The sequence below is a fragment of the Adiantum capillus-veneris genome, chromosome 18, assembly GCF_014529385.1.
Source record: "Adiantum capillus-veneris isolate H3 chromosome 18, ASM1452938v2, whole genome shotgun sequence".
NCBI classification, from domain to species: Eukaryota; Viridiplantae; Streptophyta; class Polypodiopsida; order Polypodiales; family Pteridaceae; genus Adiantum; species Adiantum capillus-veneris.
The window spans coordinates 59,457,331-59,476,075 of record NC_140948.1 but is presented as its reverse complement, the minus strand read 5'-3'; the positions used below and the strand labels follow the sequence as shown (position 1 = coordinate 59,476,075).

The 18,745-nt window shown below is 42.7% G+C and overlaps 1 protein-coding gene across 1 annotated transcript in view; it reads right to left on the bottom strand.

Annotated features, from left to right (window-relative positions):
* The window catches only part of LOC147435734 (uncharacterized), a 254,651-nt gene that overhangs the window by 154,861 nt on the left and 81,045 nt on the right, over positions 1 to 18,745 (bottom strand). The window contains exon 7 of the mRNA XM_086488033.1: positions 6,575 to 6,644. Within this exon, the coding sequence (XP_086344159.1) occupies positions 6,575 to 6,644 (70 nt within the window). The remainder of the gene's footprint in view (positions 1 to 6,574; positions 6,645 to 18,745) is intronic.

Genomic DNA, 18,745 nt, shown 5'->3' with positions numbered 1-18,745 from the left:
ACCTCCATCATGTGTGCTAGTTGTGCCAAGGTAAGGGCATCTCCTAAGAAGACACTTTTCTTAGAAGTTGGCTTCCTTTTCAAGAACTCCTTTGCTTCGATTAAGGGGAAGCAATAAATTAGTATCCTTTCTTTGATTGAGGATGTGCCTTTATCTGCCTTCTTTTTCCCCACTCTCCATGCTTTGCTATGCCTTGATGTTGTCACCCCCATCATTGTCGTAAGCTCCTTAACTTCCTCATCCACATTCTCACGGTCTTTAATACTAGGTACGAGAACGTGCAAGGATCGTGTCCTCCTTTGTTCTTCCTCCATTGTCATGTTAATGAGAGTTGGGGGGGGCATAGGCTCCTTGGTTTAATCTTTCTTGGCCAATTCAATCGATTTCTCGGCCTCCATTGCTTGAGATTCTTCTCGACAGCATCGACCCATCTGTTCTTCATATCGAGCTTTTTCTCGATTCTCCCTAGGATCTCCGTGGTGAGTATCTCCCTCTCTTCTTTTGTCATAGTGCCTTCCAAAAGAGAGATTCTCTCTTGGAGACTTTACTTCTCCTCTTTCCATCTCTCTCCCTCTCATGCTCGTGGAGAAAAATCATTTTTTCTTTTCTCCATTCTTCTTCCATCTCCCTCGTCCAACTCCAACCTTTCATTATCATCTCCAATGTCGAAATGCGCTTGTTTGTGAGCGCAAATTTCGCCTTGCTTGCCATTGATGTGAGTGGGGAAGAAATTCTCCTTTCCCGGTTTCTGTCTCTAAGAGAGAGAGAGAGAGAGAGAGAGAGAGAGAGAGAGAGAGAGAGAGAGAGAGAGAGAGAGAGATTGAGAGATTTATACAACCAATAAACTTGGGCAAATTATGATTAGTAGAGTTTACAATGCTGGCAGGGGTTTCTTTGTAGACCTCTCTTATCTTGTAGTAATGGAGCAGAAAAAAAAAATTTCAGCCTCAATCTATGTGCATACTTCTTTGGTGTGTGTGTGTGTGTGTGTGTGCTTGCAAGAGCTCAATCGCTCTCTTCTGCTATCTCTTTACAGTGTTGCTACACGATTGGAATTCTAAAGTCCAATATTTTGTGTCATTAGAATCTCTCTCAAGCTGCTCTATATACAAGTGTGCAATAGAAGAAACTCCTTCTTAAGAAAATGTAGCCTCTTTCCTTCAATTGAACATGCCCAAAGATTAAAAGAGATGCACAAGGATCGACTGGAGCTCTTGACGATGACTTTTTAGCTGCCAAAAAGACAATTACTCAAGGACGACGTTGCCCCACGGGGCCCACGGGAAGGGGAAGGGGGCGGGGGGGTTGTCTCTATGATATGCATGACCTAAAGGTTTTGGAAATTAGCCTCTTTCCTTCAAATGAACATGCCCAAAGATTAAAAGAGATGCACAAGTATGGACTGGATCTCTTTATGACGACTTTTTAGCTGCCAAAAAGATATTTACCCAAGGACGACCCAGATGCCCTGCGCGTGGGGGGGGGACGTGTCTCTATGATATGCATGACCTAAACTCTTTGGAAATAGACACTTCGTATCGTGTAGGTTTGAGCCCTTTTGTGGATATTAACGGGTTTGCAAACACTACAGATCTTGAAGATAGTGGGATTGCAATTCTATAAGCAAAGGCTATATATAGCCGGCAAGCCATTCTAAAATGTGGCCATATATACCTTCATAAGTTTAGGATAGTTTGAACTTACGAATTATACGAGGGGATAACATACACATTAAACTACAAAAGCAAGGGACACAAGAAAACGAAAAAAAAAATTCAATTTATTTGCTACTATATCAAACCAATAAAATAAACCATTATATACTTAAAACAAGAAAACGAAAAAAAAAAATCATTTTATTTGCTACTATATCAAACCAAATAAAATAAACCATTATATACTTAAAAATGTCTTTCGAAAAGGCATACGCAAAATAAGTTGAAGCACTTTACTTAGCTAAAACTTGAAACAAGTACTCAACTTTAACCTAAAAAGGATAAGACATCTCAAAGATTTAATCCTAGAAATCAGATTCCACACAACAACTTCTAAAGGAACAAATTCTCAAGTCCTAATGTAAGCTTTGAAAACGAAAAATGAATACTACTACAAACATGCAAAGAAGAGGCTGAAAATAACCAAAAAAGTACAAAGATCCAAACTTGACAATATGTGACCTCAACTTCGTTGCTCGTCCAAATAGGAAGAATAAGATTATCACCTTTATCATGCATAGCTTGGACAACAGCTATGACATCACTACTCACGCTGTCAGTGCCCAAGAGTAGCAGATTTGTATAAAACCAGCGAGCTCAGTTTCTATCACCCTCCAGAGGTGATGGGCATACTCAGCCATGATAAAGGCTGGCATTTTTCAAGCTAAAGCAAAAATACTAGAAGCGCTAGAGATCAAAATATCAAAATATTGAGTTCTAATTCAAACAATAAGTTGGCTTTTAAGCTCCCCACTTTTATTTAATTTACTACTAAGCTCTCCACTTTTATTGAAATTATTACTGATTATCTTGAACATTCCAAAGGAAGAAACATTGAAAATAAACTTACTACAATGCAAAAATGAACGAACGTTTTTCATGATTCTTTTGAATGAGTATCCTTTCTCAACGAGTAAAGAAATAAGATGGCACGACTTAATAACAAAAGCAGAATTACTGGAACAAAGACGAGAAAGTCTAAAAAGTTGAGAGAAAATGACACCGTACTTAGCTAAATGAGAAATGTTCGAAGATATGTGAGGCATACCGATGTTATTTAGATTGGCATATTCCGGTTCAAGGCGTTTATCATAGATATCTACTTCCAATCCAAGGGAGTCTGAAAAATCTTAAGGTCTAAAAAGGCACACGAATCATTATTTGTGGTACAATGAAGTTCACAAAACGCCTTAGGATAAATTCCTCTACCTATGGAACTCGAATTCAAGTACATAAAATCTTGAAAAGAAGGAACGTCAGGAACAAAAAGATCATCTACAAAGCGTCTTACATTACATAACTTGTGCAAAAATACTGGGCAAGTGCTAGCAATGACAAGATGCTCCATAAAATCAAACTCATAAGTGAAAAGATAGAAATTAGCAAGAAAAACAGAACAATTGGTACCCATAGGGATACCAATTGTTTGCTTGAAAAGAGAGTCACCAACTGTGATATATAAATTATCCAAAAGAAAATCTAACCAAGTTATGATGTCCATTTCATCTACAATCCTAGTGAATCTCTTTCTTCCTTTGTCTACATCTACATTCTTACTTTTAAACCGTAAAAAGTCAAAGTTCAAGGTTGACTTTTCTACTAGCAATGCCTTATACCTATCCTTCTCAAGCTTGTATGCAAAAACTTTTGAAATAAGAGACTTGACTCTGATTTTAAGGTCCTCCAAATTCAGCTTTGTATATAGCATTGTAAAGTCAAAAATTTGGAGACATAAAGGAGAAGATTTCAGGCGCTTTGCTTTATTATCTTGACATTTTTGGCAATGCAATACATAGTCTTGAACATACCAGCATAAACCTGACCCGTAAAATTGTCGTCATACGAGTGCATAAGTTTTCTTTATGTCTGGGTGCCCTGCACGTCATGACATTCATAAAGAATTTGGCGTCGAATGTTTGCATCCGTCGGTACACAAACTCTCCCCTTGTGAAGTAAGTACCCATCGTCTATAGAAAAATTCTTCCATTTCTGTAGCTCATCACTCGAAAGAGGAGAACTCCGTGTGGAGGAAAAGGACATGGCTCCTCACTTTGAAGTATGTTTTATCATCCTCATATTTGCCCTTTAAAGATTCCAAAAATTCACTTCAAAGCTTTGTAAAGAAAGAGAGTTGATCTCAGACACACGGCTAAGAGCATCAACGACCACATTGTATCGTCCTTGATACCGGAGCTTTACATCATACTCCTGAAGAATCTCAACCCACTTGGCCTTTCGACTCTTCAAAACTGTTCATTGTGTAAATCATTTTATACTTTCATGGTCAAACACAATCTCAAACTCTTTACTTTCTCAAACTCTTTACTAGACAGATGGTGCCTAGGCCCCTTGGGCTTCTTGGACGCATGAGATACAGCTACTATAAATATTCTCTTATTATGCCCATGAGGTGCTCGTGCATTTTCATGTGTAGTGTCACGTACGTGAGTGTTATGCAATGCTTTTTCATCGGGATTGTCGTATATATACGCCTGCACTATAGCTTCCTCGAGGGTCTTGCGGTCCTAGGTTGTAACATGCTTCTTTAGCTCTGGTATTAACCCACGGATGAACCCACACACTTATTGAAAGGTGTCTAGTCCCTCCAGCTTGAGACTCACATAACAATACTGTGAGATATACTCCAATGGTGTCTTATGGTGACGCATAGAGCACTTATCCCATGCATACCAATTTCTGCCCGCTTCATTTGTGGACAGAAATTCCTTTCTGAAGACATCCTCGAAGGCTACCTAAGTCTATGGTATGATGCCCTTCTCCTTGAGTAACATCCACCATTTGTAGGCCTTACCCTCTGGTATTAGACTTGCTTGTAGTGCCTTGACTGTATCTAGAGTGCGTCTAAGATCGTGAATACCATCCCATTGGCTCAGGAATATATTCTCAGTATCTTTGTTGTGCTCCTTTTTCTCTCCCTGAAAACGTGGCTTGGTATTCTTTAACAAGTCATCCACCTCTTTTTGAGAGAGAAGATGCAACCCCTCCAGATTGGAGCCTTGCTCCTGCAGACCAGGGGTGCTCTCACTAGGCACAGGTGTCCCAGAAACCCTAGTCTGCTCATTAACTTTTCCCTTGACTACCTATTGCATAAATTGCACAAGTATATCAAACACCTTAGTGGCATTTGCATTGAACCGTGCAAAATCAGACTCTAAAATAGTCATACGTGTTTGCAATGCTCTAAACTCTTGGATGTAAAGTAATTCGATGCTATCATCTGGCCCAATTGCCATGCGGGTACCCTCCATGAGAGTGGCCGACCGCAGAACTTGGGTAGGATTTGCAAAATCGTATGTTGCATGTCAATATCTGAATCCATGGCGTAATGTGTTGTGCTAGCAAGAGAAAATAAGTCGCCTGGCGAAATCAAACAGTAACCGGCTATAAGCAACCACAAAAGAAATAGACTAGCCTTGCTAAATCAAAACCGTCAATTTGTGATCAATTGCCGATGTCGCTCTTGAACGTTGAAAGTCACCGTCCAATCGAAAAGCTTGCCGATGAAATTTGAAACCCCATCGGAAAAGACCGTGTCAAGCCCGGTGAAGAAAAACCTTCAATTCAAATATAGCAAGAAGATGTTGCTTGTTTCTTTTAAATTTTCTGAAATGTCAAAATTCTACAACACTTCTTCGATGTTGATTACCACCCTTCTCACTCCTCTCTCCACCGTATTCACCTTGCTCCACTTGCTACGGGGAAGGTGTGTCCAAGGTGGGCACCCTCCCTTAGAGGGATATTTTGTAAAAAGGATGGCCCCCCTCTCGGGCCTTGGGTGGCGAATGCGAAACCAAGCCCCACCAAGCAATGGTGGCGAGCTGTAGTAGCGCAAAGGAGACAGGGAACTTCGCAGCACTTGACACAGAGCTTAATCAAGGCCGCTCAAGAAGCAAAAAACATCCCCAGCAGTAGCGCGAACGTGTCAAGCTCCTCTGCGGGCGTTTTCGTGAAGGTCGTCTCGGCGTCTCTTCCCCCATAAAGCGATCGTTCTCGCCCTGCGTCACCAATCGTCTTCTCCTCCACAGCTTCAACCCATGCAACTTTGCTAAAATTAGGACCATGCCTTGCTTTCTTAGAATAGCTTTGATATCACTGTGAGACCAAGGAGTCTGTAACCTACCTCACCTCCCGGCAAACCCCCAAGCTCGGTTCAGACTCGCCCACGGCCTCTAGACCCTTGGCCTGACAAAAGACTTGGACTTGAGAGAGACAACTCACAATAGACAAGAGACACGGAGTGGCGGAGTTCCACTCCTAGAACCATTGGCCCCAAAGTCTGGCGTCCCTTTTGGTATTTCTTTTATAAATAGTCCACAAAGTCCAACTTTCCGGGAGTCACTGCCAACGTGCAACCATGCATTGATCTAATAAAACTGACCCCCAAGGCTCATATTTAAAGGCACTGCGTCCCAAAAGAAACTAATACAAAAGCAGGCACTCAAAAGCAAGTCTACTAAAAACAAGTGCCCCCAAAAGCACAGCTGGTAAAAACATGGCGTCAGATCTACTCAACTGCTTTCAAAACTGGCATCCATTAAAGCTGCCACATCATTGTCGTATGGATCCTTCTTTTCCTACCACAAATCCCATGATTCCCAAGATTCTATACAATTGCTACATCATCATCTCAGGCTCCTGTCTCTTTCTATGTCTTCTGTCCGGTAGGCTACCATGTCATCACTTTGTGACACTATGCTTGAATTTTCTTAATAAGCTTAATACCAACATAGAAAAATATGTCGGTTGGCCAGAAAAAATCGTGTTTCCTATGAACTCATGTCCTGAGTCCATCATTGACAATAAAACTTTCAACGTTCACATCAAGATCGAGAGACTACCGTTGTTGCAATTGTACAATATTCCTCATTGCCGCATATACAAATCAAGCCCTTCACAAACTTAGAATGCCTACAGAAAAATCAATATCAATCAATTATTACATTTAAAAATGGATAGTCCTAAGGGCCTCTATGTACTAGAGTCCAGAACAGATTCATTATTGAAGAATTCTTCAAGTGAAATTTAAAACAGATACACCAATCCATTGAAAGGAAAAATATAAGAATAAACTATGGACAACTAGGCCGGGGCATCATGATCTCAGAAAAGGATTTCTTTTCCTAGCATGAGAGAGGATGGACTAGTGAGATGTCTAACCCATACTCCCTCATCCAGCTCTTCTTCTTATGACAAAACCCCTCCTCTCAAAGTAACAATGTTTCAAACCAGATATCACCAAGAATGTGCTGATGAGTAGAATGCTTTTAACAAATCTGACCTGCATCTAGCACACGATTATTTTCTATACATCTACCACACCAATTTTGGATCTGCATCTGGAACAGCCCTCAGCTCCATGCTTCTTTCAGCTCACTCCCTTCCCTCATCTCCTGAGCTCTCCCCGCCCTGTCCAATGTCCCCACTAAGCGCCCACTCCCCTTCATATACCCCTCAGACCCGGCATCCATCCACCACAACCCCCCCCCCCCCCCCCCCCCCCCAAAACCCACCCCCAGCCACCTGCACTCTCTCCCCCCTTTCCCGTTCGCTTCTCCCTTGCAACTCCGATTCTCTATGCCATTGTTCTGGTTTCAGTTCTCCTCCAGCAGTTAAAAGGTGATCTCTGCGGGGGTAAAGTTTTTTGATATTATGACCTCCTTTTCAATGCAGATTGCATCACCAAAGGCCCAACCTCTTATCATTAAAAGACTTGCCCAGACAAGGCTGTCCCACTCAGATGGGCATTTTCATGTTGTAGCTAACTGTGCACTAGGACGCCCTCTCATGAAGTCTGCTCTCAATAGAGACTAAATTTACCGTGATAGCTTGATGGCACTAGAAGAGAACTTTCAGATTTTGATTTGCGACTTAATGGCTTGCTGCATCATACTGCTTCACTATTGTATGTGTCCAGAATTATCAAAAAATAGAAGAACAGTTGCAATGGCTATAGTAGTAAACAACACCTGATTGATGCCCAGGGTCTTTCAGACCAGAGATTCTATCTGTAGGGACTTAGCTGTTATTTTATTATCAACGGTCTAAAAATTGAAATGGGTTGTGCAACCTTTACTTAAAACAATAATGCTGCAAGGAGTATATAATGGCAAGTCGTGAATTATCTAACACGCAACAATCGGAAGCTAATCAAGAGAGAGATGGTATGGCAGGCGATAAGCTGGCAACAGATGACGTGGCAGCCACTAGATGGAGCAGCTGAGCTGACATTGATGTGGCAGTTTGTAGGTGGCGTGGCATATGATGTGGCAATCGGGGCTAATGTAGAAACCATGCCATGTGGTTGCACACAAAGTCAGCTAAAGAGAAAGATTTTGTCATACCCGGAAATCAAGACAAAGATTGTTACTACCTAAAGGGATTGCGGCAATTACAACAAAGCCTTGCCCCTACTCTTCAACAAGGATTGGCACCTGCCTCCAACATGGTCTCTCCCTATGGCCATCCAAATCACATGCCCTTTTGCCAACTACTCCTATGCAAGGTATGCAAGGTACTTTTCCATCTCAGAGTTTTTATCATGCTAACACTCCCTTAGCCCCTCAGAGCTTCTACGTGTTAGCTACCACTTCCATGCAGGAGCAGACCCGAAGACCACCTTGGCCCCTCGTCTCGCCCATTCAATCGACCCATTTTGCGTTACAGATGTGGGGAATATGGGCACTACCAGATCAAATCTCCTCTTCCCAAAGGGTATCCTTCTTGCCGATATTGCCTAGATACCAAGGATCACTATGAAAGGACTGCCCAAAGCAACACGCTTCCACATCTTCCAGCCCAAGTCAGAGCCCACAGGTAATCACACTTCCAAAGATTAATCTAATTGCACTTAGCACCATCCCTCAGCCGCCAGTCGCCCCATTTTGCCCATGTTGCCCCTCAAGACAAGTTGCAGCAAGTGGAGGAGCCCGCTGGTTTCCTCACTCGGGCACAGAGAACAACCCTCAGCCTCAGTCTTCCGGTACGTTCAACTCTCCTACCAACTATCTCTCCAGTAAATACACTTCCTCCAGCAGCTGACAAACCATCTAGTACTGCCAAGGGCAGACCAACTTCTCTGCTCTCCAATATCGACTTGGCCTTCTTGGAAGCAATAGCCGATCTACAACAGATCAAGGTACCAGAGAAGGCGCTTATACAAAGAGAAACGCCTACAACAGAAGATATCCTGTGGAACACCGTTCAGCAAGTGTCGCTCTATGACATACTCCGGCTAGATACAGCTTTTTGTGGTGATACTCTTGCATTTATCCAATCCTTGTAAATAAATAGGTGAAAGTCCTAGTGGCAAGCACCTCCTAGTGCAACCATTCAAAGTCTTACATGATCTCCTATCCCGTTGCTCCCCATCACTGATTATAGAATCCCTCGTCTTACTTCATATATTCTAGAGAGTTAATTCTCTAGTGATCTGGCATCAACCTGATGCGTGAGTTCACTATGTTGGTATTAGGTCTCGGGCCTACCGGACTGGCTCCATTCACAATTACTTTGGCCGAGTAGAGGATATTCTACCCATTAGGCATAGTGGACAAGGTGCCTCTACAAGTGCAAGACTTCACTTTCAGCTTGGACTTTGTTGTGGTTCGTCTTCCCCATGTAGACGGTGGTTTTCCCTACTCATTGGCAGACCATGGCTACGTCACACTAAAGCGCTATATGATTGGGAATATGACGTGATGTGGATTCATACTCATGGATCTCCAATGAAACCCATTCTCCTTGAGAGGGGGATAGATCCATTGGTGCATCATACTTCTTTGCCAGTAAGCTCCAACCCCAAACTGAAACAGCTTCCTTCACATGACAGGTCAGAGGAAGACCTGCTTGAGTGGTTGGAAGCTACCGAGTCTATGCCCTTTTATGCTGTCTCCATTCTGAGCATACCCAATCTTCTTATGTCCATACAGTAGTTGGCCCAAGTGTGCCGCCTAGCCAAGAAAAGGGTGTCGAGGTCATAGAGGCTAACGACAACTAAGATGCTCCTACAGTGGATGCCCTTGGGCTTAAAGAGCCGATGAAGGACAATAGAAGAGGAAAGAAATCTCCTCTACAGGAGTTTTCCCAAACGCCAACCTCCTTTGTGTGTAACTCTCCGACCAAGGCAAAGCTCACTTGTGTGTCTGATGGATCACCCTTCGAAAAGCTTCCCCCAGGTTGGCTATGAGAAACATTAGCCGATTTCGATATATATCAAAACCAGCTCATGATGTCTCTATGCTCCAATAAGTGGTGTCATCTTCATCTACAGAGATCCCCTGTCACCAGGAGGTGTATTTTCCCTGTTGCCTTCTCTAGATATTATTACATATTTTTATTTATGTGTTTTCTTGTTTGCCCCCGTAACCCTTAAAAGGTGCAAGTGGGCATTGCATGGCCAGTGCGAAGTAGCTACAGCCAAATGGATTTCTTGCAAAACAGGAGAATTTCCCCGGGGGAAAACTCGTTCAAATCAAAGGGGAAATGTCCCATTGTGTGTGGGAGCTCCTAAGACACGCAATAGACGTGTTTTCTCCGCTTAAAACTATCCAAAACCGAGAATTACAGCTTGCTGCATCTATTTGCAGGTTAAGGGTTTCCCACCTAAACTACAAGATAACACTAGGGAACCCTCAGAGAAGCCTTGGGGTGGTTATGCAAGAGTTTCGGGACTTGTCAGTAAACAAAACAGAAAATTACAGCACGCTGAAATTCACTTATAGCTCACATGAAAGCTTCTAAAATGCAAGGGAATCCGTCCTAGACTTGTACTTTTGAACTACAAGGATTTTGGTTTCGTTATGCTGCCAAAATTGGGTCGAAAACCTGCAATTTCAGCCATTGACAGGTTGGGACAGCTTGATGAGAGTCTGATCTAAATGTTCGGATCTTTTTTTTTCAGTTGAATAAAGAAATACTGAAAGGGGCGCCAGTCTTTGGGGCCTTCAGGGTGTCAATCTTCGTGTGTGCAATGACATTCTAGTTGCTCGGTGCATCTGTTATCTCTCTTCTTCTCAATCCTCTGTGCAAAATTAACAAATGATTGAATTAGTACCACCCTCTATTGTGTACTAGTTCCATCGATGGGATAGTCACTTTTTCTTCAAAAAGTACAGTGTGGACTATTGTGGGTGAAAGCAACACACAGCATATCATTATGGTAGAGAAGAGAGACCAGCTATTTAAAGAGGCATCTTTCTCATAAGGCACAGAGAAAGTTCCTTCAACTCTTCAAGAAGAGAAGAGGCTGTTTAAAGCTCAATTGCTCAGCTACATGGAAATTTTCGAGCAGTTGGTCAAGAACCCGGGGATGCAAAAGTTCTTACACACTCCTACACAGGTTTTATAGGCTCCTACACAGGGTTTTTAGACTCCGACACGGGGAAAGAAAGGGAGATTTCTCATGCACAAGGGTGTCTTGATGCTTGAGTGAAAGCCCATGTGATTGAGCAACCAGCGGTGTCCATTGATCCAAAGGAATTCGCTTTAACTAGACAGGAACCGTTTGTGAATGGTCAAGGGAGTAATGAATAGGCTATGCGTCACATCCTGCCATTACTTACTTCATATCCTAGCTATTTTGGAGGTGGTTCAGTGTTTCAATCTAAAACTGGACCTTCCACAGGTTTGTAAGGTTATATGCCAGGAAATGTGTTTGGAACAATGGTATCAGGCATGTTAACCCTATGTACGAAAACATAGGTATCCAACCAGGTTTTCAACGTGCCTATGGTCATTTTCAAATGCCTGGAACACACTTTGGTATGGTTTGTTTTTCACAGCCATACGCCCAAAACGCAGGTATGACAGGTAAAACATGTGATGTGAGTGTTGGAATGGTCAATTCTAAGAAAACACTTTCACGGGTACATGTTTATGACAATTTGACTCCTTTGAGTCAACCTAAAGACTACAAGGAAGGCGGGCAAGCAGTGAAGTTTGAAACTTTCAGGGGAACTGAGAACCAATTGAAGACTTTGACCTTCATACAACAATTAATGCAACTTATGGAAACTTCATAGAGTCTTCAAAGATACGCAAAGCTTCCACTTTCTTGAAAGGAAATGTGCTTCAATGGTGAACCTCATTGTTGAACCAGGGTCAAGCACCTAGAACATGGGTCCAGTTCAAGCAGCTTTTCGCACCGGCATGGCTTATAAACACTTTAGAAGCGGATTGATGACAGCATGGCATGACTTAAATGCCGCAAACTGTGTGAACCTTGAAGAGTACAATAAGCAGTTCTGGGCCGCGTTGTTGCCTGTTAGCTCCTACAGGTTTGTGCCATTGTCACAACAAATTGAGAAGTACTATTGTGGATGCCCAACGAAATCGAGGACTACTACACAAAAGACTATTGTCATGACTATGGCACAGTTGATTGAGAATGCGACAATGGCCAGTAATCAATCGAAAGGAAATTCCGATGGATTTAAGGGAAGCAAGAGCGAGTCCGAGGGCAAACAACTTTCAGCCAAGGGCAATGTTACATCAAAGACTTGTGTGCCTCCCACAAAGAAACCCCTCTAGTGATGTAGCTGACACATCCAAGAAGCAGTTTAAACCTTCTTTTGGGTGCATGTCCATTGACTACTGCACTTTGAATAAGAATACCATCAAGAACAAATTCCCCATACCGAGGATAGATGACATTTTTTATCGGCTTGAGGGAGCGTCATTGTTTAGCAGGATAGATTTAAAGAGAGTCCATCAGATTCGTAGAAGGTGTCCATACGAGTGGGTTCAGGACAACATTTGGTCTCTATAAGTTTCTTGTCATGTCGTTCGGTCTCACAAATGCTCCTGCCATGTTTAATAAAATGATGGACAAAATTTTTAGACCACATAAAAACTTCGTGGGTACATTCTTTGACGACATGATTGTCTTTTCAAACTATGAAGAGAAGCATAGGGATCACATAACCGCAAGTTTCAACGAGTCACACATGAACAGGCTACTAATTAATGCCAAGAAGAGTGAATTCTTTCTAGAAGACAATCACTTTCTCGGGCATATTGTTTCAAAGGATGGGGTACGTATGGATCGACTGTGGAAGAGGATGTTTGTCACCTGTTGTGGGATTGTTGTATTACTCGAGATTTCCTTCGCCGTGTATCGGCATGCATGCGGCCCCGTTTTCCCACGACGGTCTTCCATAAACGGTTTTGGGCATTCGGCATCCTCTCACCGGCGTTGCAGCGCTTCTCGGTCTTCTTCATGTGGGTCAAGTTTTGGGCTTATTGGAGTCTATGGCAACAACGTAATGGCTAAATGTCCCATTGCATTCATGCAGATCCCTTCCCGTTGTGAGGCATTTTTTAGATGAAGATAAAGTCACTAATCCATGCTAAAAAGCTTGCTCACTAGCCTCGAGTACATAGATGTACATAATGCTTTGAGTTTTCGGAGTGCTCTTGTAAAATATATGTATAAAGGCTTGGCTCTGCTTAGTCATTTGCAAGAGTTTTCGGGTTGGTTGAACTTCTAAAAGTTGGTTTTAATAAGTATTTTCAATCGTGCTTGATAGTCGGTGAATCGGACTCATACATCATGAGTTATATGCATTTGAAGTGAGCGGTTCCTTACTTAGAAAGTGGGTGTGGACGCATGCGAAGAAAGGCAAGTCGGCTGATTTGATAAGATTTAATTCGAAAAGTATGGCCGAGGATGTTTGGAAATAGCCAAAGTGATAAGCTCCGAGCCCAGCTTTAAAGCGTCGCATCCGGTGCTCGGAGTCACCCGCCACACCTCCGCTCGGTGTTGGGAGCAAAACAAGAAATTGATAGGCTTAAGTGGGGAGGTGGGAGGATGGTGCCAAGTGGCAATGGAGTAATCCCACATGGGGGGAGAAAGTGGAAATTGGAGGGTATAAGGGGGGGAGTGGGCACCCCCTAAGGTTGTATCAAAGGGGCAAATGGAGCTTCTACTGCCTTGCTAATGGGGCTCGTAGGTGTTGGGGGAGAGAAGGGGCGCCCATTGTGAGTTCCCACTGCCTAGACAGGCGCCTGGCCACTTCTTTGGTCCCCGGACAATTGCCCCCACCCCATTCCTTGGTCAAATAATCACCGACAGCTCATTTTTTCACCCAAAAAAGGCCAAAATTGGACCAATTAAAAGGTACCCAAGGAAAGAACCATGTCCGCTAAGAGGAGAGAGAAATTTCCTTGGGATAAGAGCCAAAAAATCCCCCTTTATAATAGTTGCAATTCCCCGCACACCTTTTTCCTAACAGAGACTAGCTTTTTTGGAGATTTTGAGAGAGACTCCATCTTCAAAATCTTGTAACTCTCTCATCTATTGTCGGAATCAAGCATATGGATACTCTACGGAGGTCTACACAACATGAGCTTCGTCTTTATGATCTTGGTTTTCAGCAATTTCAATCATGGTTTGGGTTAGGTCTGTTTCCCGCCCAACTTTACACGTGTTCGAATAGGTGTTTTCTACAGCTTTATAGTGTTTCATTCCGACAGTGTGGTGTGTGCACTATAGAGGTTCTTGTTTTCCTTCTTGTTTGCACGCTAATATCTTTTTGATGCCCCCACTGAGGAGCAAGTGCTCCTATGCTCCCATTCCTATGAAATATGTTCATTCTGCAGGCAGTGAATGTAAAAGGGATGTGGGTCCTTATGGACAACCGCCTATGTATGTCCAAATTGTGGACAGCACTTGAGGCGGTCGTATAATTGGATTGCAGCCATCAGAGGGTCGTATAATTGGATTGAAGCCAAGCAATGGAGGGCGGGTTACCCAGTGTGAGGTGGATTGGTACTGGAGCGATCCATCAACATCCCTTGAGTTTTCGACGTCACATGTAAGTCTTTTTGTGGCAATCAAACATGGCAGACGAGTTTCCATAGTTTCATGGATTGCCTAATGAAAATGCAGAGACGTTTATTGAAAAGTTGGAAGTCAATTGCTTACTGTGCAATATACTAGACCAAGCTATATTGTTGCGGCTGCTGCAATATAGTTTACAGGATGAGGCAAAAGTTTGGTTACACAATTTTGAGGAGTTGATGCAGGCACAAAATCCAGGGGTGGTTTTGGACTACAACCGTGTGAAGCAAGCTTTCCTAGCACAAAACCAATCCATCGAAGTACCTGATGAAGTTTGGCATGAAATTCTCAGGTACACTCAGAGAGCTAATCAGAGTGTTGATGATTTTGTCATACAGTTTACCCGTTTATGGGATAAATGGACCCGAGCTTTGGGAAACGAGATCCCTCCATCCATGTTAAAGGACCGTTTTGTGGCAAACCTAAAAGAAAGTTTTAAGTTCAAAGTTGAGTTGAAAAGGCCCGCCACCTTCGAGGAGGCAGTGGCCATTGCCAGAGAGAAAGAATGGAAAGCGCAAAGGCTTAATGAATACGGGAAAGTGGTCCATGAGCAAAATAATGACAGCCAAAAGGAGGAGAGTCAGGCAGAAGCTAGAGGCCAGCCTGTTCAAAGGGCTGCTAATACCAAACAGTTACAACGAAATATGCAAGACATGATGACCATGATGCAGGAATTACGACTTAGTGTTCTAGTGGTGGTGGTGGTCGTGGGCGTGGGCGTGGGCGTGGTAGAGGAATGGCTCGGGCATGTGAAGCTCATGCCTAATGCGAATGTTGGTCGTGGACAAGGCGATTCTGAGCCACAGAGAGGGTTCATCCCCACTTGTTATAATTGCGGTGAACTTGGTCATATTAGTACTTATTGTTCAAAGCCAACAAGGATGGGAGGGGATATGTTCCCACTTCCTCAGCAGATTCCTAATAGAGCTAATGATTATGCATTGGATATACGGGGAGATCAAGGTACTGGACACGAAAATCAAGCCTCAACCTCTAGTGGTCATGTGGGTATTGTGCAGGTTAAAAAGAAAGACGCAGATGTGTTGCCAGTAGGCAAAAGAGAGAGGGAAGGCTATGCAGCACCAGGGCCTAGTAGAAAGAAAGGGAAGGAGAAGGAGGGTGAAGATGCGAAAGCCAAGAGAAAGAGAAAGCCTCGTGACGATCTGAAGTGGAAAATTTGCCTTTGGGAGAAGGCCAAACAACTTACAGTTTAAAGGAAGACCTTACTGGGAGGAAAGCAGATTGTACTTTTGGACAGTTGATAAATATGGTGCCCAAACTTAAAAGGCAGTGGCAGTCATTAGTGAATCCAGAAAAAGAGCCGAAGCATGGACAAGTCAGAGTGTTGTCCGTGGGAGAGTTACCCGACATCTGTCCTATGATGAACGCTTGGCACAAAGGTGTGGACATGGGAGAAGCCTACATTGATGGAGGTACTCAAGTTTGTGTGATCCCACAGTCATGTGTTGAGAGACTGGGTTTTATTACATGCGGAAGCTCTGGGTTTCATATTCGACTAGCAAACCATGCCAAGGTGAAATGTTTGGGGATGATCAAGAATTTGGAAGTTGAAGTATTTAGCGTGAAGGTTATGGTGAACTTTCATGTTATGCCAGCTGGTCTGGGAGCCTTTCTTCTCATTTTGGGACGACCTTGGTTGAGAGCTGTTGGTGTCGTGCAAGATTGGGGCAAAGGCACAATCGGTGTGAATGGTAAGAAGGGCAAAAGCTGTTGGTGCCGTGCAAGATTGGGGCAAGGGCACAATCGGTGTGCATGGCAAGAAGGGTGAAAAGAGGGTGTTTGATATGACTACCAAACAACCTATGGCACTTGAAGATGTGAGTGAGAATGATGAGTTCGAAACTACCAGTGATGATAGTTCTGAAGACTCAGAAAGTAGCACTACTTCGAGTTCCAGTGATGAGAGTGAAGTGTCATTCTTGTTGTTGAACGAGAAACAGAGAGAAGTTAGTGAAGTGCTGCAATTATCAGCGAATATGAATGCTTCAAGCCGTTTAGAGCAACTTGAAGAGTTGATGCAACCTAAACAGGACTGCCACTGAAGAAAGAGTTGATTCAAAATATGTTGAGTACTGATTTGACACAAGGAGAAAGAAAGGAATACTCAGCAATGTTGGACAGGTTTCCAAATCTTTTCTTTACCTCATATTAGAAAATAAGGGGCTTTGTTGGGGATCCTGTGAAGTTCGAGCTAGTTGAAGGGGCAAAACCAATCAGACAGAAGTTAAGGAGTGTGGACAAGGAGCAGATGAATGCCTTAAAGGAAGAAGTGGATAAGCTATTGGATGCAGGGTTCATTGCAAGTTGATAATACTGAATGGGTGAGCCCTGTAGTGGTCACTCCAAAGAAAGATGGGCATTGGAGAGTTTGTGTTGATTATAAGCCAGTAAATGCAGTGACCAAGAAAGATCCTTACCCTTTGCCTTTTATTGATCAATTGTTAGATGCAATGGCTGGTTTTGAAAGATACAGTGTCTGTGATGGATATTTAGGATACTTTCAACTTATCCTTGCTCTTGAAGATAGGAAAAAGACTACTTTTATCACGCCATGGGGTTGTTTCTGCTTTTGTTGCCTTCCTTTTGGGTTGACAAATGGGCCAGGAGCCTTTGAAAGAAAAGTAGATTGGGTCCTTACCCCGTTCCTTAGGAAGTTTGTCAAAGGATTCATAGATGATTTCTGTGTATACAGTTCAAGGAAAGAGCATGTTCAAAAGCTTGAAATGACTTTTGCCAGATATGATGAATGCGGGGGTCAGCTCAATCCTAAAAAATGTCATTTGGCACAGCCACGGATGAAGCTTCTTGGGCATGTTATTTCAGAAAATGGAATTGAAGCAGATCCAGAAAAGGTGGAGGCTTTGCTACTACTGTCACCCCCAAAAGATACCAGACAGTTGGCCACTTTCATACAAAAGGTTAAATATCTCTCTCGCTTCATATCTTTGGCATCACAGCTATTGTATCCATTGCAGCAAACAATTAAGAATGATCCCTTGGAATGGTCTCATGACTGTGACGAGGTTTTTGACAGAGTTAAAGAGGTTTTGAGTACGCTTCCCATTATGCAGACTCATGATTGGGAAAGGAGTTTTATGTTAACCCATCAGTGGGAGATGATGCTATCGGGGCTATGTTATTGCAAAGGGGAAAGGAATCTCAGTATATGATGCCTGTTCAGCTAGCAGGGTTAAGACTCCTCATGAAAGAGATTTTTTTGAAATTGAATTGGTGATAACAAGTACGGCTTATGCTTGAAGACGATTCAGACACTAGTTGCTCCAAAAGTCATTTACTTTTCTCACCATTTATTCATTGCTTCACCAGCTGTTCAATAATTCAAATGTATCAAAAACAATGATGAAATGGGTTATTGAACTTCAGGAGTTTCACTTCACCTTTCTGGTGGAGGAAAGTACTCAGGCTACCCTGGTATATCTTCTCACTTCTAAGGATACTTCGGTTTTGGTCAAAGAAGAGGTGGTGCGGAAAAACAAAGTCGACTCCTGCATTTCTAATGCTTCTTTGTTGTACTTTGATGGTTCTTATCGAAGAAGTCATGATGCTGCTTCAGAAAGCATTGTCATTTATGATGCACAAGGGAAGCTTATGAGAAAGCAAGGATTAAAACTTGATGCCAAAAGTAACAATGAAGCAGAATACATGGCTCTTGAAGGTGGTTTGCATATTTGCTTACAATTGGAAATTAGACGCTTGCAAATTAAAGGAGATGCTTTGTTGGTTGTGAAGCTAGTGTTGGGAGTATGGAAGAATAAGAACCCTAAACTGACAAAATTTATGCTTCAAAGTGAAAGCATTGCTCAAGAAGCTCGAAGCATGGAGTTTGCACCAAATTGAGAGGTCTCAAAAGGAAGAAGTTCATGATGATGCCCAAGAAATGATCACTTGTTGTTTGTGGTAAAGACAGATGCCCCTTTATATCATGGGAGGGAAATCTTATCAAAGGAAGTGGATTTTCTATTAACGGGTGTTCTACCTGAAGGTTTTCCGTCTTTTAAAAAATATGCGTTCATAAGGAAAGCCAGGAAATACAAAATGCTTGATGATGTGCTTTACATGAAAGGAGGTGATTTGGTTTTGCGTCGTGTGCGTTGGAAAGAGGAAATTTACAAAATCTTGGAAGAAAATC